The sequence below is a fragment of the Bicyclus anynana genome, chromosome 13 (assembly GCF_947172395.1).
Source record: "Bicyclus anynana chromosome 13, ilBicAnyn1.1, whole genome shotgun sequence".
NCBI classification, from domain to species: Eukaryota; Metazoa; Arthropoda; class Insecta; order Lepidoptera; family Nymphalidae; genus Bicyclus; species Bicyclus anynana.
Window position 1 is genome coordinate 5,704,272 of NC_069095.1, and position 22,397 is coordinate 5,726,668.

At 33.1% G+C, this 22,397-nt stretch overlaps 1 protein-coding gene and 1 long non-coding RNA gene across 4 annotated transcripts; one reads left to right on the forward strand and one right to left on the reverse strand.

Moving 5' to 3' along the window:
• Positions 1-1,917: 1,917 nt before the first annotated feature.
• Positions 1,918-19,636, reverse strand: LOC112045988 (protein FRA10AC1 homolog). 3 transcript variants are annotated; one of them, XM_024082448.2, is made up of 6 exons: positions 19,241-19,393; positions 10,228-10,322; positions 7,145-7,425; positions 5,303-5,462; positions 3,602-3,826; positions 1,918-2,697 (listed from the first exon to the last, which is right to left on the reverse strand). In XM_024082448.2, the coding sequence occupies exons 3-6, from the start codon at positions 7,415-7,417 to the stop codon at positions 2,627-2,629; spliced, it is 729 nt and encodes a 242-aa protein (XP_023938216.2). In that variant the 5' UTR covers positions 7,418-7,425; positions 10,228-10,322; positions 19,241-19,393; the 3' UTR covers positions 1,918-2,626. The 3 variants fall into 3 exon arrangements, with proteins under 3 accessions (XP_023938216.2, XP_023938208.2, XP_023938191.2); XM_024082440.2 differs by lacking the exons at positions 10,228-10,322; positions 19,241-19,393 and adding an exon at positions 19,493-19,636; XM_024082423.2 differs by lacking the exons at positions 1,918-2,697; positions 3,602-3,826; positions 5,303-5,462; positions 7,145-7,425 and adding an exon at positions 7,484-10,150 and having other exon boundaries at positions 19,241-19,298.
• On the forward strand, positions 14,515-16,803 carry LOC128198647 (uncharacterized). The gene is made up of 3 exons (XR_008251373.1): positions 14,515-14,541; positions 15,559-15,663; positions 16,666-16,803. It is a non-coding gene; the product is annotated as an uncharacterized LOC128198647 (long non-coding RNA).
• Positions 19,637-22,397: the final 2,761 nt, after the last annotated feature.

Here is a 22,397-nt window from a genome sequence, read left to right on the forward strand (position 1 = left end):
CCCTTTTATAAAGTGCTAAATATTTACAATAAGCATTTTCTTGTTCTTACAATAGATGAGAGGTAGTAAGTATAGAAGAAATTTGACACATTACAACTGATGAGCCCTAGTCAAAACAATAGTACTAATAAATAAAATAAATAAATAAATAAAATATAAAAATAGCTAGTTTAACGAAGCACATTATTATACATGAGATACTTATTTTTAGTTATTTTAAAGGAAACTCTAAATGATTATATTATCACTAAACACACATGTAACATTTCATATGTCGCTACCCTGAATTACCGTTCTATGTATTTTGTTATTGACAAAAAAAAACATTTCAGTATATTATATTTTCTATAGGAGACAGCAATAATGTACGTTAATTAGCTTTAGCATTCGAAACTGAATTTATGTCATTTTTGTTACTAAATCGTACAGTTTTAGTATGTGCTACAATATTTTGTTACAAAATTAAATTAAAAATGGTGGACAATAGATGTGCCATACGACCTTCGCGATTATAGTTAAATAGTCAAATTACACTAATGCCATTATAATGGTTTGTTTGTACGAGTAAATCATCAAGTCAGTAAATTATTACTTAATGTTTGTTTATTTATGTTGTTTACAAACGAGATGAAATTTTTTAAAAGTTTAACAAGAATCTATCATTACAAACAAGTATAGTCAATCTATTCCAGAAAGCCCGTTTGGTTTTCGATGTATAAACTATAGAGAAGTTTTGTTAATAAAAAACTCCTACAAATATTGTTCTAACAAAATAATATTAAATATTTAGTATATCCTTAAAATAGAGCCTACACCGAAAAATCTCTTTTGTGTCTTCTCAATCTACTCGACAATGGCTAAATTGTGCCCAAATGGCAAAAAAAAAGAAAGCCTTACAGAACAATTGGGCTATTATAAAAATATTACCATTACCTACATACAACAGACTACAAAAAGTAGACAAACTTTGTAGTAGTTTGTCTGTTGTATGACCATGTGGCACTTCGATTCTTTTTCTATAAACGCTAATGATTCGAAAACTACAACAAATTGTATGTTGAATGACAGATCCGATCGACAATTTGATCACGTGACCTGTCGATTATGAATGAATCATTTCCATATTTTTTTTTTCATTTTTGAAGCGTTAGGCGTTTGTAGAAAGAGAAACAACTAGCTACAGGCCTAGTATACATGCGGTATTAGAATCCCTTGGCGTGTTACATGTGTGCTTTGGTCATTAAGTATATTTAAGAGTTGTTTTTATAATACATTGACGTTATGATTGTTTTGTATGCTGTGTTATATAAAATTCTCAATGATTTATCTGAAACTAAATAATTTATAGTCGTTTTGAGGCTGTTCAAAAACGTGTGATAATATTTAGTAATTTTATTGTGATTGTTATTCTATCTATAGGTTCATATATTTCTTTGTTTTACTTTTTATGTACTACTACTATATGTATAATATGTCTAATATAACTTTTCTATTTTTTGTTGTTGTGAAGTGGAAATATTTATGATTTACTTTGGTTCAGTCAACGTTCATGTTTATTTTATTTTTTAATATTTAATTACAATATGAATACGAAATATCATTACCAGCCTTAATATTTTTCAGGCTAAGGTTTCTATCACTTAAGAATGGACGAAAATTAAAATAGCCATGCTCCAAGGCGCTTTGGCAGTCTCCGTGATGGATAATAATAATAATTTATTGAGATAATAAAGCACAAAAACTGATAAGAAATTATTTTGGCCTGTTTATTTGAAAAAATTAATAACAAATATTGTTAATTTATTTTCTTTACGACACTTTAAATTGTGATAATCAAGATAACATAATATTTCCAAGAAAATTTGTGTCTCGAAAGGGGCTTAAACGTGAAAATCCCTTTACGATTTTATTATAGTGCCTCCGAGCCATCTTGGACTTCAGAAGGAAATACTTTCGTTTGAAAAGTTATTCTAATCAAATTATTTTGTCGCTAAATTCTAATTGTGAAGACGAATTATTTATTTATTTACTGTTTTTTTTTCTTTATATTGTATCTACATATACCTACCTATTCATTAAATATTATATTAATTAGTTATATAAAAACATGATGTTGACTGAGTTAATCGGATCGCACATTATTGGAAGTCGAATTTCTTTGTAATAGTGCTTGCCATGAAGATTTATTTTTGTTATACATTTGTATGGATGTAGGTTTGTAGGTACAAAGTATTGTTTATACATTTCACATGATTGTCTAATTTGTTTAAATATTTAATGATAATGTGGTTGTTAATGTAGTGATTTTTTAACAATTTTTACTCAATCACACAAAATGAATGTAGCCAAGAAATAGGATGTAATGAAAATACAAATAAATAAATGAAAATGAAAGCAGTGATTTTTTATTTCGATTCAATTTCAGTGTTACGTACAGAATCAGAAAGAGATTTTTGATATTACGATTAAGTAGAATAGACGATTCACGATAGAAAACTCCAAAATTATGATAATTTGATAAAAAACTATTGTTGTTCGTTTAACTTTCCTATAAATAGGTTGGTAGGTATTTTATTATTCTTTATTTATTGACAGGCAATAACATGACACCAATATAATTTAGTGTTCACAATAATAAGTCTTCTAGGTAATCTTCAAACTCTTCTTCTCGAGATTTTTCTTCAGTTTCTTGAACTCCTAAAAAAACAAATCAATATGTTAATAAAATATTAAATAGGTACCTTTAATAGCTATATAGTATTTAAAAATATATAAGAGCCCACTAAAGCATTTCATTCAGCAATAGGTTCTATTTTTTTAGGTAGGTAGGTTAATTATAGCCATACATATTTTAATTATGGCTTAACCAGAAATAGAATAAACCCGGATTGGAGGCGCCAGGCCTGTAAGGAGGGATTATAGAAGAAGGGAAATGGAGCTTACACCCATCACGCTGCTTTAATGGCAAGTCTTTATCTATTGTCATCAGCCAAACTACCCTCGATGTTCGTCCAAAAAACCGACACGGCGGTAAATATACTCGATCTTCATTCTTCATCGACCATGGGCATTCACTATAGGTACAATTGATCTCTGTACAAGAATATTATCTCTACTATCGAATGTAGAGTAGCCATTACGCCCTAGTGAATACCTAATAGACTAGTTGACACTTTTTTTTAAATGTCTTAAATTGTTCATTATCGTTCTACTAGATTGAATAAAAATATCATATTTTTCTGAAACGTGACGACGATTTAGATGATATTTATAAACGATTAGATGATTTAATTTTTAAATATTTTTTGGCTGTACGAGCCAAAACGCTGTCGGCCATGATGGTCTATATTTCAACTGTTTCATGACCTCACAATAACAATTGTTTTAATTGTACAAACGGAGCGTTTGACAAAAATATTAGCACATCAAGTAACATTGTGACGTCACCAAATTTTAATATCGATATATTTCGGTCCCTTATTGCATGACACGAAATTAATATTGTTTATATTAAATTTGATAATAGTCTTCTACCATATTGCGTAGTTCTAGTTACGCTGCAAGGGAGAGATATTAATTATTTACCTATAACATTACTTACCTTTTTTCCACAACGACTCATCGTTTTCAGTAGCTTCTGTCGCTGGATTAGAAGTGGAAGGTTCTAGAGCTACGTCATCCGGCACAGCTGCTGATGGATCATCACTATGCTCATCGTCACTGACTCCTTTACTTTTCCTCTTTTTCTTCTGACTCTTCTTAAGTCTTTTAACTTCGCGTTTCTTTGATTTGTAGTTTAACTTTTCCGAGCATTCTGTACAGAGTCCTGTGTTGCAGAAATTTCATAATAATTGCACGATCGTTGTTCACGATTACTTATGCTAACCACCCGCACCATTCAATAAGCCCACAAGCCTGCAGCGCTAACGGCTTAACATTCGATAAAACTGATCGTGTGTTGGTCGCGATCTGCATGATGTCACGCACAAAGCGCTGCAGGCATGTGGACTTGTTGGATGGTGGGTGGCTAGCATTATTCAAAACTTCTACAGCACGTTGGGAGGTTATTGAGCTTATAGACTAGTTTTATCAATGGTTCCTGCAGGATGTTTAAAATACAGAATTTCACGCTAACGGAGTCACGGGCATCTAGTATACCTACTAATAAAACACTGACAGAACACTGATAGGCCCGTCCATACGGCGAACGGAGCGGTCGCTCCAGGCGCCAAATCCTAGAGGGCGCCTAAATGGCAAAGAAAAATAAAAGAAATTTCTTTTATTACAATTGTCTTTATTTTGAGTGCGCGGGCGCCATCACTTCGCCATCCGGTGTCCGGGAGTATGATTTTAGAAGTTATCGATATTCTATTACCTACTATTAAAATCCTAGTCGGTCCTTTAAACGGTAATGCGTCTAAATTTTCAATTGGCCACTGCAGAGTATGGTCGAGATCTTCGCGTTCCATACTTACTTTGGACTTACAATTGGCACATAGAGTTATTATTAGGAGCCTGGAGCAAACAGGAGAGGCGACATAATCGGATCTCGCTCCATTCTAAAATTTACTTCGGGCCGGCGCTACGTATATGCAACAGTAGGTATGCCGTATGCGCAGTAGCCATTCTACATTACCTACTTTAGGACTATTAGGTATTTGAGTACTTTAGGACTATTAGGTATTTAAGTAAGTAGTGCAGTAGAATGGCTAGAGACTAGGTACTGCGAATGCGAATACTCCTTTTATTTTGCCGAGGGTTCACCATCGTACGGCATGTACCTAAATATAGTCGGATGCATTTTTTTTCTCTACAAGTTAGCCCTTGACTTGACAACAATCTCACCTGATGGTAAGTCATGATGCAATCTAAGATGGAAGGAGCTAATTTGTTAGGAGTAGCATAAAATTTCACACACTATTCGGTATCTACTTACACGACATCGTACCGAAACGCTAAATCTTGGCGGTACGTCTTTACAGGTAGGGTGGTCATTAGCCAGGGCCGAAGCCTCCGACCAGCCAGACTAAGACCATTAAGAAAACCTCGAACCCAGGACCAGTTTTGTAAATACACCACTGCGTCGTCGGGTCATACATAAAGTATGCTATGTACGAGTAAGAGCGACTTCTGGTGGGTAGGAGGCGCACGTGGGGTGATGCCACACCGCCGCGCTTCTACATAACCGGTGATACCTAAAATCTACTATTGCACAGATTAACGCACGCTATAACGACACGTCATTAAGATTGCATCCGACTACACATGATTACTATTTCTGATTCCTAAGCAGTTGACTTACGCAATTTCACGAGTGCATTTTTCTTCTCATTATCTTCAACATACGCGAAGTTCACTTCCCACGACTTCAGGCCCTGGTCGCTGAAACACCTTTTAGCACCACATTGGAACTGGCCTTTTCCCAACACCACTTCTTGTTCAACTCGCCATCTTAATGCTACCTTTAAATGTTACAATATTTAGCTTTATACAAGCTAACCTTTTAAAAAAAGAGAAAAAAAAGTTGCTGGAATGGCGACCCCGCACCGGAATGCGCAGTGTTGGTCGACCCCCCACTAGGTGGACCGAGGATATCAAGCGGGTTGCAGGGAGCCGTTGGATGCTGGCGGTTCGTGACCGTTCTGCTTGGAGGTCCATGCAAGAGGCCATGTCCAGCAGTAAACGAAATCGCGGGTGTCCGATAGTATCTGCTACTTATAATAAAATACCTACTAAAACCATGTTACTGTTCTCCCAAATATGAGTAGGTAGTAGGTATATATGAACTTTTGATTGACAAATTAAAATTAAAAGTTGTAAAAATCCCCCGATAGCCTTGAAATATTACACAATGGATTTAGCTATCAGAAATTCTTTCTATCAAAATAGAAATATAATATCTTCTGATTAAAATCCAACATGTAATATTTTAAACAAGAAAAACCGCATCAATATCGGTCCATACGTTTAGATGCTACGATGCCATAGATAGACACACCCCCTTGTACCAACACACGTCTTTATTACGACGGAGGTTAAAAAATATGTGAATAAGTTAAAACAAACTATTTGCCTACACGTAGCCAAAATCGCGGGCGTCTACCAGTCAATCTAAGTGATTGTTCCTGTACCATAAATAGAAAATCTGTATTTGGCATACATTATTTTTAAACGATTCCTAGAAAATATTTTTCCAGGTAGTAGGTAGGTAGGTATGGATAAAACTTAACTGCTAAACAAATCTAGGTGTGGTCCGATCTCTACCTATGAGATAGTTCATTGGCGTATCTAGGATTATTTCCTAGGGTGGTCGCGACATCGAGTCTATTATTAGTATCAAAATATAATTTCCTTAAAGGTAACCCGGAATCCTATAAACGCCTATAAGATACTTAGTAGATATAAGTCCACAAGGATGTGATGGAAAAAATATCTACGCGGACGTAGTCGCGATAGGCAGCTGGCAAGTTTTTAATATTTCCCATGATACAGCCTTCTCCGCTCAGTCGGTTAAAATAGGGAGTGGCGTGGCAGATGTGCGATACGTGGCCGCGGTAGGCACGGGTGAATGCCGTGCGCTATATTTAGCCTACAAAAAGGCAGTACGGCCATTGTTGCACTCCCCGATGCAACACAAAGGAAGGTCTCGGAGGCAAAAAAGGCAATTGAATTTCACAGGGGACCGTCCCCATCTCATCACAGACGCCTAGGGGAGACTGGAGCACATAAATTATCTCCAATGTTGCCTTACGGACCGTTAGAATATGTAAATACATCTGATGCATTTTCAATAGATCCCACGTGGAATATTTACTTGTCCTTTTTGGGATTTTGTACACGACCTTTTGTCAACGGTTTTACACTCGTCATACATATATTTATTTATCTTTTTCACTTCGGTACAACTGGGAAACATTGCAGTCAAGCGTTAACTTTCATGGATCAAAAAAATCAATTGCCAGCGGTTCTAATAAACATTAGATTAAACAGTTAAATAAGTAGTTGAATTCAAAAATATCTATCACTAAAGTACAATAATCCAATAATTTGCCCTATGTCACCTACCTACCTAGTAATTTGAATGTAAAATTATGACTGGTATCTACTAAGCATTTTCTACAACAGAAAATACAAAAGCACTTACTTTATTCTCTTTATATCTGCTTAGGTCACAAATACAATATTCTTTAAAAAGTTTATCATAATACTTTTTAGCCAGTTGCTTTTCCCAAGTGTCGGCAACATCGTCCTCTTCCCACAAGAACTTGTGGTTTTCCCTGATAACGTCGAGGTCGGTTCGGTCTCTAGAGGTGTCCCGTTTTAGTAACCCCGTAGAACCTTTGGCATTTAAACAATAAACATTAACAAGGTACTTATGTAACTCATACGGATTAAGATTACGTAACCTTGCCGACATCGCGTAACCTAGAACAAAGGGAAAATGAAATTGATATATTTAATTTAGATTAATAAATAAAACATGTTTTGCAACAAACAACTCTTTAATAAAATCGACAATTATTATTACATTTTCTATTAAACAGTTTAATTCAATAAAACTGATCTTATACTAATTGTCATGATGAGTTTATAACAAGGTGCATTTTTAGATAAATATTTTAAAACTTCCTGTTAAGGCATCAATAAATAAATAATTATTACATTTTGTGCATGAGTTTAATATCTACTCTGAATATTATTGTCAGTCTTGTAGATTTTTTGTGTATTATTCCATTTGGCTCAATCTAAACCCTTAATTCTATGAACAATTATATCATGCAACTAATTCTAATTATTAAATACAATAAATATATTAAATTGTAATTATTGCCTTATACTAAATATAAAAATGTCAATATATTATAAAAGGTATTGACTACCAGTAAAATAGTAAGTGGCACAAATGAAAAATTAAATAGCTTTGGTTTGAAGCCAATTTTATATCTTTGGAATTTATTTTGCAACAAATATATTAGTAATAAGATAGTCTGAAATAATTGACTTTGTCATCACTTAACACAAAAATATGTACATAGCAATTCACTATGAATATTTAAATATATTTTCACTGTATAACATTTGTGATGATTGTTCCAATTATCTTCTCAATTAAGCTATAATATACTTAACTAAACTATTCTAATTGTTCAAGGTGGCTAAACTAAATTATGATTCTGAGACCATTATACAGGAAACTAAACAGTGCCTCAATAAAATGCTATATTATGGTGTATAAAAATATGTTACCATTATTATTGACTATAAATCCAATTTGGTATTATTAGTAATTAACATTACTATGAATTTTCTAACATCTAAGATATATTTGGTTTTGAATTCACTTAATAGTATAAAATAGAATAGGCACATTAGACACAATATTATTGCTTTGGTTACAACACAGTTCAATAAGAATCACTTCAAATACTTATCTAAAATTTGGCAAAGATTACTTTACAACTTGGTAAACACTACCTCATAGCAAAGATTTACAAAAATATATTATTTATTAAAGCTCTCAAGTGAAGCAGGAACAATATTAGTTTTGTGACAATTTAAATTGTGATATATAGAAGGCCTTCACTTCAAAGTACTATTCATTCTTTTTTATCTTATACAAATACTACACTGTAGCTATCATAGATCCATCGGACATTTGACCCATATCCACATGTTAAATATCACTTTATCATATCTAAAAAGGCAACTTTGGATCAAGATATGTGTGACAATATATTAAAGCACCTGGCATATTTTTAATATAATAAAGTCTCCCTCATACTTGCTTAATATTTAATAACCCTTCTTGCAGTCGGGTAAAAACCATATTCAAAAGCAATTACAGCAGCACACAAGGAGTGTAAATTCACTCACAATAACACACATAATGACTAAGCTATAAACTAGACTGAAATTTTCAATTTGGTATAAAACAATGTAAATTTTAATTAACAATTACAGTTATGACTAAAATTTTTGGCAATCAGAGAATTGGAAACAAGACCTTGTGTAAAAAGCATCACACGCACACACTCATACATACAATATATATTTTCACAATGTCATTATTCCCATTTAAACATTATATCTAATCATTTAATCAAATGAATATTTATGAGAGTGATGCTTTCCACAGATGTTCAGACTATGTCTGACGTTATCCGTGTGTTTTCTCATGTTTCTTCATGTTGTCAGAGCGTGTAAAGGCTTTGTCACAGACCCCACAGTAGTATGACTTTTGCTTAGTATGTACTGTCATGTGTCGGGACAGCTCGCTCTTGGTTACAAATTTTTTTTCACATACTGTGCAAGCATGTTTCCGAACATTCAGATGGAACTTCATGTGTATTGACAATGAACTGGACTGTGAGAAGGCTTTATGACATAGCTCACATACGAAAGGTCGTTCACCCGTATGCTTTCGTAAATGGTTCATGAACCCTGTTTTGGTATAATCCTTTTGACATAGATGACAAAAACTGGATTTGGAGTCTAACATTCCTGGAAAATGGTTGTTTATGTGTTTCCGGAGCTCCCAGTAGCTGGGAAATTTTTCAGCACAAACATGACAGGGATATTTCTTTTCTTCGGTGGGTTTGGCGTTACACTGATGGGAGGATAGCAGTTGCTCACTGGTAAACATTTGGTTACATTGGCTACACATATGACTAGCCTCGGAGTCTGTTGATAAGGTCACCTCTAAATAATTCTCGATTGACATAACATTCCCATTGGAGCTATCGCCGTCGTCGTTGTTCGTTTGAGGCACTTCATTATCGGTTATATCTTTGGTATCCATTTTAACTAAAAAGTCTCTATAGTGTAGCAGGTCTTTGCCCGTGTTGTTATTGTCGGGTTCCACGAGATGTAGGACGGGCGACTCGCTTTGCTCGCGGTCCGGAGACGTCTTTTCGTTGTCGGAGTGCTCAGGTTTGGAGGATACATTGTTGTCGGATTCCCAACCATTTTCGACGATCTCCACATCGGAGTCTGAATCCTCTGCACTCGAAATCGAATTGTTCACTAAGTGGAAGCCGATATCATCAAAACGCAACACATTAGGTGGGAGTTTAACCCCCACAATAGCCTGTATCGCCTGCCATGAAAGCTCCTGGGGGTTGTTCTGCATAGTAAATCGCACTACTCTAACCTACAAACGAGTTTTAAGACATTACAAGGAGAAATCATTTTAAACTAAATATCTTTGTAATAAAAACACTATTTTACCTGTTGTGTGCACGATTTTGGAAATAAATAAGCAGATGACACTTTTATTCTACATCTAAAAATATTATGCTATAAACTGCACTTCACTTCACTGCTCTCGCTCCAGGGGGGGGACAGTCAGATATACGATGACGTTTATAGTTCAAAGTAAATTCAAAGCGCCAACTGGTAGCCGGCCCCGAACTAACAAGCCATAATATAATTCGTCTGAGCCCGAAAAATAATAATTATGTTTTTATAAATTTAATTAAAGTGTTTTGTATTATATTTTGTATCATTATCATTGTAAAAAATTAAAAAAAAGAATAAATAATGTTTTTGCATCTGAAGATGGTCAAGATGGCCATATTGCGAATTTTTTTACTATAGCAATTTTAACAATAAAATGTCAGAAGTTGAAAAATCAAAATCTTTTCAAATTCTGGCAGTTGTGAATACGTGTGGACGTGTTTGTTATTTGCTATAATTTGTGCCTTCCCCTGTGAAAATCTCCAGTTAGTGCGTTAAGTTGAGCTTTAAGTTCCTTCGTGTTGCTGTTGAGACATTCCCGGGGTTCATACTTGTGTGTGATTTACGATAGGACGTTATTTTGTGCGATATAGACGCTTTTACCATTTTCCTTTTTTCTACTGTGTTTCTTCGTCAATTACTGTCCAAAATGCCTCGCCTTTGTGCCTTTGGATGTTTACCAAACGGTAAGTGCTTAATATAAACAAAATCAAGGTTATTTAAATGATAAAACCACAGCTCTTTCCTACCTGTTAACTAGCCAAGCCACGGCGGCTTCATTTCATAAGCTTTGCATTTTCAAGTTTTTTATAGTTAGGAAAGCCTGAGATTTGCGGGGCAAACTTAAAAAACTGGCTTACCTCAAATTTCTCCATGGTCAACTAAATAGATACCATTGTGTCACTATTTAGAATATCTCTTATATATTTACTACTACTGTGTTGGATTATGAGTTGTCACAATATGCATATACCATACTACCATATTTTTTAAGAAATGTACGCACAGACTACATAATAGCCAATGACGATTTTATATTGCACATAAGTTCATGCATTGTCATGCAGTTCAACTTTTCAGTTATTTTTCAAAAGTTATGTAGCATGACATCAAAGCATACAACATACAGCATATGAAATATAAATTGTTCATTACTTATTAAAATTTCATTTTGTTAGTTATTAAAATACCAGACAGTTATTAAAATTTTATTTGGTATTTCAATAGCTAACTATACTAAATGTCTATTTTTGTTATGTTTGGTAAGGCATCGGTGGATCCTAATATTTGGTATATAAGACAATATGCTGATGTAACAGTGCCACTCAATGAGAGCTATACTTGTTTTAAATAAGATGTTGAATTACAGTGACCAGTGGAGTAGCAAATATCCAGTCAGCCTAAAGGTGGCGTACGCATATTGTATTATCATTAGGGCTTACTGAAATACATAATTATCTTTATTATGAACATATTAAAATAAACAACAGATCAATTGTCATCTACCTACTATAACTTATCCACCAGTTGGCATCAGATGACATTTGTTACATAGAATCTCAATTTCGTTTAGGTCAACAAGGATATGTCAAATATAGTAAATAAGCCTGCTGGATAAACAACATAATGTGTTCTTCAGGGCCCAGAGTGAGACATTACCAGGGGGGTTGTAAAATATTTTAACTAGTATGTACTGTACAAGCTGTTATAGCCTAGTAGATATTACCTCTGCCTTTGGTAAGGACAGCATAGGTTCTAATCAAGTCTGGGCATGCACCTCCAACTATTCAGTTATGTGCATTTTAAGAAATTAGATTTCACATGTCTCACATGTGACAATAAACAACATGCAGAAATTCTTTTACACTGATCAAATTTATTTTAATATCTGACTCTATCACAGATTAATAATTGATGTGCTATAAATTTTACAAGATAAGATTGAAGTAACATTTTAAATGTTATAATTCTTTAATTTTTCATTTTCAGATGTAACAATGCATCGCTTCCCACAGCGGGCTAAGTTTCCTGATCGTTTTAAAACTTGGGTCACCCTTGTCGGTGGTAAACTGGAAACAGAGGCTGACTTTGAATTTTATATGAAGAAAAGAGTTTGTGATATTCATTTCACAGATAGAGACAAAAATCGTAACAGTAGATTGAATGCATTGGCTATACCTACCCTTTACCTATCTGGTGAGATATTATTTTTATTGATATGATAAATTTATTTATATGATGATAAAATCACTTCAGCCAGTTTTACTCACAAACTCTAGACGACGGTGGTTCCAGCAGAGCTAACACCAATTACTTTTGTAGTTAAATAATTATATTATATGTCTTTAAATGTCATATGCCTTCACTGCAAATCTATACTAATATTATAAAGCGGAAGAGTTTGTTTTAGTTTTTTTTTTTTTAATTTTTTACAAGTACCTTTACTTTACTTTTACCAGTACCCTTGACTACAATCTCACTTGATGGTAAGTGATGATGCAGTCTAAGATAAAAGCGGGCTAACTTGTTAGGAGGAGGATGAAAATCCACACCCCTTTCGGTTTTTACACGACATCGTACCGGAACGCTAAATCGCTTGGCGATACGTTTGTTTGATTGAACGCGCTAATCTCAGGAATTACTGGTCCGATTTGAAAAATACTTTCAGTGGTAGATAGCCCATTTATCGTGGAAGGCTATAGGCTATATTATATTTTCAAAAAAATTAGGGATCCTTCCTGAAACTCCAATAATGTAACCCAAGGGGTACATAAGTTTTGTTTACATGGCGTGCGCTGCAATAACTATTCAAATTCATGTTAGAATAAACTAATGTACTACAACTACAGAACACATCATTTTCTACAAAAAGTGTCGCGACAGCATATATCTTCTATATTTTAGCAGATATAGTATCTTTTGTACTTTAATAAATTATTTAAATCATACACTAAGGTTTATGTCATTATTTACACAACTAGACTTAAATCCTTATCAAAATGAATTACTTAACAATTAATAAGATATTATAGAGATACGATTTGGCTTTTACAGTATGTTAATTAGTCATAAAGTTTCGGAGATAATACAAAACTTCTAAAAGACGCAAAAATGCCGTTAATTGACGCTCTGCGGTTTCACCAACATGGTTCCTGTTCCAGAAAGAACACAGAGTAAAAAAATGCACATGACACTCGTAAATAACGTAGCTTTCTATCGGTGAAAGAATTTCCAAAATCGGTTCAGTAAGTCCGGAGATTACCCCTACAACCACACAAACTTTACCACTTACAATCTAAATATATAAAACTCAAAGGTGACCGACTGACATAGTGATCTATCAACGCACAGCCCAAACCACTGGACGGATCGAGCTGAAATTTGGCATGCATGTAGATTTTATGACGTAGGCATCCGCTAAGAAAGGATTTTGATCAATTCTACCACTAAGGGGATAAAATAGGAGATGAAAGTTTGTATGACACTTTGTTGATTTTAAACCGATTTAGCTGAAATTTGGAATAGAAATAGATTTTACTCTAGATTAACACATAGGCTACTTTTCATGCCGGAAAAATCCATGATTCCTCATCATAATCATGGTTCCTCATCATCAATCATGGTTGGGATTTGTGAAAAACTAAATTTCACGCGGATGAATTCGCGTGCGTCCGCTAGTAATTATCTATACTTATAAGGAAACCAGCATAATATTTGTGTAGCTACATGAAGTGAACATACTAAAATGTTTATTAATTCATATTTCAGGCAGAGATATTGGATCCAGCAGTGTACCACATAATTCAAGCAATGTAGAGACAGTTGCTGTTAATATGGACTTTAGTCTGTCATTAGATACAGGTAATGATTTTGATTTTGTTTTCTCTTTTTGTTTGTTTCTAGTTTTTAATACTGTTGTGTAATTGATTATAAAAACCAGTGCACGATAAAACCAACTGTTGTTTATGTTGCACTATGGTTAGGTTAAATTTCAATGTGTGATTTGTAGAATAATAAATAATTATTAATATAAAATATATGCAATTAAAAAAATCCCATAATATCTAAAAAAAAATTGCATTATTTTTCTCATTCCATGTCAAAGTGTTATTCAGTTCAGACAATTTCAATTCAATTGTTTGTTATTGATATACTTAAAAGATGGCCTAAATTACTGATGACTAATAATAGTACTCATTAAAATTCCAGGAAGAGATATCAGACCAGTCAGTGTTGAACCAGGCCCAAGCAATACTGTCTCCACAGTTACTGTTATTGATGATATTGGTCCATCATCAGATCCAGGTAATCAGAACATGTTATTTATTAATTTGTACTATGTTCTCGAAAATGTTTGAAGTCTAACACTCGGAGACTACTGCCCCCAAACAGAAAACACGTATAATTGTATGGGTGGGTGCTGCCATTATATGTACACTAATCATTATTTTTAATTAATGAGTATTCAATATAGTACACATTATTACGTTTTTGGGTACTGATGGATATATGTATATGGATCAAGGTTACTTGTACAAATAAAAAATATAAAGTAGTATGGTACCCTAGAGTGTCACAATCTTGTGATATTTGTAGGTAAACCTTTATTAAACAAATGAATCACTTACATTGCAATGGCATGCTATGGATGATGATGACATGATACAGGTATTTTAAACTTAATCGAGGGCCCTCAGTACTATTACAAAGAGACTTATTATAACAATAAATTTCAATTAATTTCCATTCTTTTTAGTCACTTAGTTTTGTTAATATTTACTTCACCTTAGTAAACTGCGCAAGCTTCATCTAAATTGGTTCATGGACACAACACTTACATACAACATAATAAAAGTTTTCGGTTCAAACTAGGTGTAGCCATTTAGTTCTGGTATAAATATATTATGTAGCCACATTTCAGGTATTAGCTGTTAATGTATCTAATTATCTATACTATTATTATTATTATTAAAATATTATTATAAAGAGGAAAGATTTGATTGTTCCATACAATCAATGATACATACACTTCCATACAATAATAGATACACTTTAACTCATTACACCCTTTTTTATTACTACTTAACTGTTTATTACTTAACTGTCTTATGACTCAATAAACGATGATAAAATAAAAAGTACCTTTTAAGTTGCCAAGATTAGTCAAAACTACGCAGCTGGGTATGCACTTTTGTCGCTTTATTATCATGAAAAATATTGTATAGTAATGTGTATTGACTAAAAAAAAATTGGTGACAGAATTGACTACTTACTTTGTAACAAAAAGCACTTTAATAATAAAATATATGGTAATATTTTCAGGAACTCGTCAAGATCGTTTGCATCATCCGCAACTAGCTGATACATGTTGGATAAGAATGGAACATAATTACAGTGTAATTAGTAGACAAGACAGAGTTGCCAAAGGTAAGTTATCTCAGTAATCGTTGTCATTGCTTTGTCTCAAAATTTGATTTCGAGATTTGAGATTGATGGGATCACTATGAAAATTACTCACTGTCTTCCTCTCCAAGTCCGCAAAATAATTTACAACGCGTTAGTAAAACCACACTTAATATATTTTAACCATTACATGCCTACTATACTTGTATATTAATAAGGAAAATTTTTACAAAACAATTCACACACATATTACTTTCACAAGACCACATTATTTTACCGCATCAAAGGACTTGTCTCGGTTACCTGCGAATGTGAAGATTGCCAAATCGTTAAACACATTCAAACGAAAGTAAGAATATATTTAAAGTGATATTACCAGTACCAATAACACTTACACTTTTGTAATGATTTCGTACATTTGTGTAGGTAGAACGAAACAATTGTTTGTTTTGAGCTGATTGTTAAATAGATAATAAAATCTATTTATAACTTAATATATATAAAATTTATTTATAACTTAATACATGTTCCCTTTTCGAAATTGCATATTTAGTTGTTTCTTTGTAACTCAAGGCTCTCATCGCTCAGGCACCTTGGAAAAGTGTCATTTAATGGTTATTTTGTGATGTTTTCTTTCTGTTATTGTCAGTTAGTTATCTTCTTAAAAGTCAATCTACTATCAGACAAAATCATGTCACAAATATTTTAATGTTTTCTATGGTGGTTGATATTGACGGTCGACCACTAACCTGAATAATGTATGATTCTAGTGGATCTGAAAAAGTTATACACTTATCATCAAAGTTTATAAATTGGTATAAAACTTGTTATTTACACCATCTTATAGTTACAAAGATTCTGAGAAAAATCTATGTAATGGCATAAACGTGAAAGAATGTAACATACATAATTGTAGTTGCATTTACAATATTAGTTAGGACTTACAATAATATTTGTAAATGTTACACTTTGTATTCAGAACTGCTTTAAGTTTCTCTTAATATTTGAATTTTATTTCTTTTTCAGGGAAGAAAGTCATCCACAAGCAAGTGCCAATGAAACCCGTTGACTCGACCATCAGACGAATGCGATCTGAAATATCTCGCTTGCGTAAACGTAGTCAGTCTTTTAAGACTAGACTGGCCAGTGCCGAAAAAATCTCTGAAGATGTTGCTTTTACCAAACTCATTGACAACATGACCAAACCAGCACAGCTTTTTGTTCAAATGCAAATTCAAACGAGTAAGAAACCAAAAGGGCGACGCTTTTCTATTGAAGAAAAAATACTAGCATTATCATTATACAAAAAAAGCCCAAAATGTTACTCATTGATGCATAAATATTTTACACTGCCGTCCTCAAAAGCGATGAAACGGCTACTTAGTCAGATAAAATTAACCCCAGGTGTGAATCCTATTATATTTAAAAAAATTGGAAAAACCGTGAAAGAGATGGATAGGTCTGAACGCATCTGTAGTCTTATGTTCGACGAAATGTCCTTGACACCTCAAGTCTTTTTTAATGTCAACAAAGACACTTTGGAGGGATTCACATCAAATACAGGCCAACAATTTGCAGACCATGTACTAGTATTCATGGTCAAAGGCGTAAAGCACAATTTTAAGCAACCTGTTGCATACTACTTTACGAACTGTTTAAAAAAAATCGAATTGAAAAATACAATTAAAATTGTAGCCAAACATGTGCTTGAGTGTGGTCTAATTATATTGAATACTGTGTGCGACCAAAGCACTGTGAATGTAGGTGCTATAACTGAGTTAGTGAATGAAACCCAATCTACATATATGCGTCGTAACAAGGAGTGGCGCTATGATTCATTCAGTGTTAATGGTCATAATATAATACCATTGTTTGATGTCCCTCACTTGATCAAGGGCATTCGCAATAATCTTTTAAATAAAAATATGACATATACATATAATAATGAAAAAAAAGTGGTTAAATGGGATTATTATCAAATGGTTTATGGGGTAGATAAAGCATATGGCGAACTGCGACTACTCAATAAATTAACAGAGGAACATGTGAACCCTGATAAAATAAATAAAATGAAGGTAAAAACCGCAACACAACTCTTAAGCCACAGCGTCGCTGTTGTAACAGAGCATCTTACAGCCAGGGGAGATCTGCCGCAAGAATGTCGACAACTCGTCGACATAACAATTTTATTAGATAATTTATTTGATAGCCTCAATGGCAACTCATTACATATACCTAATGGAAATATTTATAAAGGGCCAGTTAAAAATGATTCTCCCCACCATGAGTTGTGGCAAAAATCCAAAACGGTACTAAAAACAGTGAAATTTATTAAAACGACAGGAGTTGGTAGTAATATTCGATTAGTTGAAACTACAGTGCCATCTGTTGCTAATTTAATAAAAACAATTGAAGGCATGGAAGCAATTTGGAGAATTTTAATCAGAAAGTATGGTTTCGATGCTTTATTAACAAGAAATCTAAATCAGGATCCTTTAGAAAACTTTTTTGGGAATATTAGGAGTTACGGGGCAAGAAATAATGCTCCGAATACTATGGCATTTGAAGGGGCATTTAAGGCATTATTGCTTAATAATTATAACATGCCCCACTCCAAATTTGCTAATTGCGAAAGTGATGGCAATAAATGTTTAGAAACTTTAGATTTTTTCTTAAAAGAAACATATCCTAATAGTCCTAATGAAATTGAATCAAATATAATGTTAAATAACGATATTCTCACGCAAAATTTAACGCACGTTGATGCTGGCCAACGCAATTATGTGTGTGGATGGATCCTGACTAAATGTCTTAAAAATATTGTAAAAGGCTGTCGAAAGTGTAAAAAAACATTATTAGACTATAAGGATAGCAACACAAATAATATTTTCATTAAAAGAAAAGAATATATAAATAAAAGATGGCTTTGCTATCCTAGTAAAGAATTAGAAAATTGCTTCCATGATATTCAGAATATAACACAATCTTTCTTAATTGAAAAAGATGTTTTAAAAAGTGGAATAAAGACAAACATTAGTACAGTACTAAATATAATGGTAGAATTTCCATTTAAATGTTATATACATAAAGAAGAATTACGAAAATATTTTATTAGTCAATGTGTAAATATTTTAATAAACAGCTGGTGTAGATCAATCAATCGAATAATAAGTGGAAAAATTAAATATTTAGGCGATGATGAAACTAAAAAGGCAGCTCAAGAATATTACAACAAACGAAAACATTACAAGAATAAAAAATAAAGCCTGGATATTTGTTTTATTTATTTTCATGCTAGTTTGTTTTAGCCTTTATTGTGGACAATTTTCGCTTTTACAATTTTAGAGTCTAAATATAGCGTCACCTTACTATTTAAAATAGGAGATGTATAGTTAAAGTGAGTACCTACTTACTTGTTATTTTAACTATACATCTCGTATTTTAAATACTACTGTAACGTTTTATCCGAAGTATAGAAGTATAGGTATGTATGTATACATGTAAGTTTACTGGGCCAAAAACCAGATGGCGCTATCTTTCTGGTTTGCATAAATCATCCTCAAGAGGGTTCTCTTTTCCCATTATATTAATTTACTCTTTGTCTCGCTCTACATGGATGCGTCTTTGTCATTGAATTGAATTCGAAATCTGTGTGTTGAAAACTCACTCGGTACCTAAAGCATTTCAAGCGCTTTTAGCGCTTGCGAAAGTTTGTTAAAGTTAATATTAAAAATAAAGCGCTTTTTAATTTGCTGTTTGTCTGTTCAGTTTTTTCTTAAGACATTAATAAAAAAAAATACAGACTGTCTCATTATGTGTAGGTATAGGTTATATTTATAATTTAACCATTTACCAAAACAACTCATTAACTTAAATTACCCCTATAATAGGTTCCAAATCCAAACCAAACGGCTCAAACGTAAATTAAAAACATCCACGCAAAAAAATCCTGCTCAATGCCCAAGGCTCGGATAAATAAATGCAGGTAATTTTCGTAAAGGACAATTTTTACTGACCTAATTAATTAATTATTTTAGAGACTCGACGTGTACCTACTGTTTACCAATAAACAAATTAGAAATGAAGGTAGAAAAGGCATGCCATTTCTTACTTAGTTAGACCATAAATAACGGTCTAAGCATTTCTTAACATATTTATTTTAAAATCATGTAGGGGAACCTGTTGTACCTTGACCCCCGTTGTACCTAGAGCCACTTAGATTTTTTTTAATGTTCGCACTTTTTTTCGTCTCTTTGTCGGTGTGTGTCATAGTGCACTTTGATAAGACTGATCAACATGAAGTAAGTTGCAGGCGGCCATTGCATCGAGTTTGCATGGGAGATCAGTTTAACGTTTTCGCCGCAAAAAAGGAAGTTATTTAATATTTTTCATTTCTTTTATTACTTCTGTTATTTACTACATATTTTTTTAAAACCATTTGATTCAAACATGTACTTTAGTTAAGTTTAGAATGTAGTATGCTTGATTGAGTTAATCATAACCTCCATACTAATGCAGTTGTACCTTGGTCATGTGGTCAAGGTACATAAATTCGAATGTGATCTTGTTAATTCTGTTTATGAATGCTCATATTTATTATTTTGTTTTTTTTTCATACAGGTAAAATGCCTCGTAGCAAAAACAATATAAAGGAAATCGTATTTCTAAAACTAAACTTTCTGGTGCTATTAAACTAATTAAAGAAAAACATTAAGAGGGGCTGCCAAACAGTTTAACTTGTCAAGATCTACTTCAAAGAGTCATTATAAAGACGGCTTCAAGACTGGTAAAGATGCGAGTGACCTTCATGATAATTTAGCCCTGAAAAAAGTTTTTACAAGTGACGAACAGGTGCCAATACCAATGGTTAGAAAAGGAAAAAATAAAAAGTCCAAAAAATAAACTAATTCCAAGAGGGAATATTACTCAGTCCCTGAAATGAATAGATACTCGGAGTTTATTGATTAATTAAGATACGTTTAGTCCATATAATAGTCATTACAAAGAGAATAAAGACTTGTTGCTAATGTGATTAAAATGTTTAAGTTAGGTGTTACGAAAAATACTGATTTTATTGATATATATTCTATTAATTGATATGTCATAGATATTAGATAAGCTTATAAAGATATTAAGAGACCTTTCAATAATAAAAATGTGCTATTTGTCGAGAAATATGAATTTTATTTGACGAGTTCTAACTATGACCAAGGCACAACATAGGCGGTCCAAGGTACATCACCACTGTTGTACCTTGGTCCACATTCCAAACTTTTTTTAGTTTACTGAAAACCTGTAAAAATGATGATCTATGCTTTTGTATAATTTATATTATGTACCACATTAGTTCATCTAACAGCTGAAATTTGTTTCATCACAATAGCTATAACCGATATTTTTTAAAAATCGTTAACTGAAAAAGTGACCAAGGTACAACAGGTTCCCTTATTGTTTGCATAAAAAATGTTATTCAAAATACATTAACTAGGTATATCTAATTGTTCAAACATTATTAATCGAATTTATTTTCATTATTAATTCACAACAACAATTTAATTATAATATTATTAGGTGTATCTACCTTCATATTTTCTAAAATTTTGTTTGTTGGTAAACAGTAGGTTCGAGTAGGGTTGTACAGGTATAGTAATTATATCTTTGGACCAATTTTATATGCACGTACCTTAGCATGTAGGTACCTATTTTATATTTAAGCGAGTAAAAACTCTGTTTGTCGCTGATAACTTTCTTGTGATTGGTTGGTTGTGTACTTAACAAAGCGAAGCTTGCTTGGGTGTGCTTGTTACTTTATTACTGAGGCGTCGTATTTTATTCTCAAACAAGAGATTGAACATTCGGCATCACCTTCATTCGGCATCACCTTCTTCTTCGATTCGCTACAGAGGTAGCCGGCTTGCGACCGGCCTCGGCCTCGTAGACTTGCTTCATAAGACCTCCTTTGCAAGCTTCTGGATTCACGTTTCACGCTTTAAATTCTAGAAGTAAGGCAGGGTTATGGTAGCCGGTAGGGCAGACAACTTGCAGACAAGGCTGTGCGGAGTCGGTGTGCCCAGATTTCGAATTTTTGAGTCATCCTCACTTATTCCCGAAACATGGTGCAAAATAAAAATTACAGTGCGACACAAAATAGTAGAAAATCTTGAAAATAAATGAGGGTGTGTGATTGCCACTACCTTGATACTTGACAATAATCGATATTTTGTTCTATACCTAGGTAATATTATGTTCTTATTTTAAACAAGATGGTCTGCTGAATATAATTTATATATTAAATTTAAATTACTATTTAATATAAATAAATTATTAAATACTAGCGGACACCCGCGACTTCGTCCGCGTGGAAATTAATGTAAACTTTCAAGCGCTATTTCACCACTTCAGAGTTTTGATTTCAATAATTTTTGTATTTTTTTAATGATTTATGAACAAATTTTTAAAACTGTAACTCTAAAAATGAAGGATTTTCAATACAAAAGTGTCCTATAACCTTCCCCGTATTATGGTCTTAAAAAACGTGCCAAGTTTAATTTGAATTCATGTAGTAGTTTCAACGTGATGCCCGAATTACAAAAAAACACGCACAGACAGACAGACAAAAAATCGAAAAGAATATTTTTAGCTTCAGTATCGATTATATAATGCCTCCCAACATAAATTTTCAAAATATCTTCAATATACAGAATGTACAGAATTCGTATTATAAGATAATAGATTCTTTTATGGTGCTGGCGTCTGTT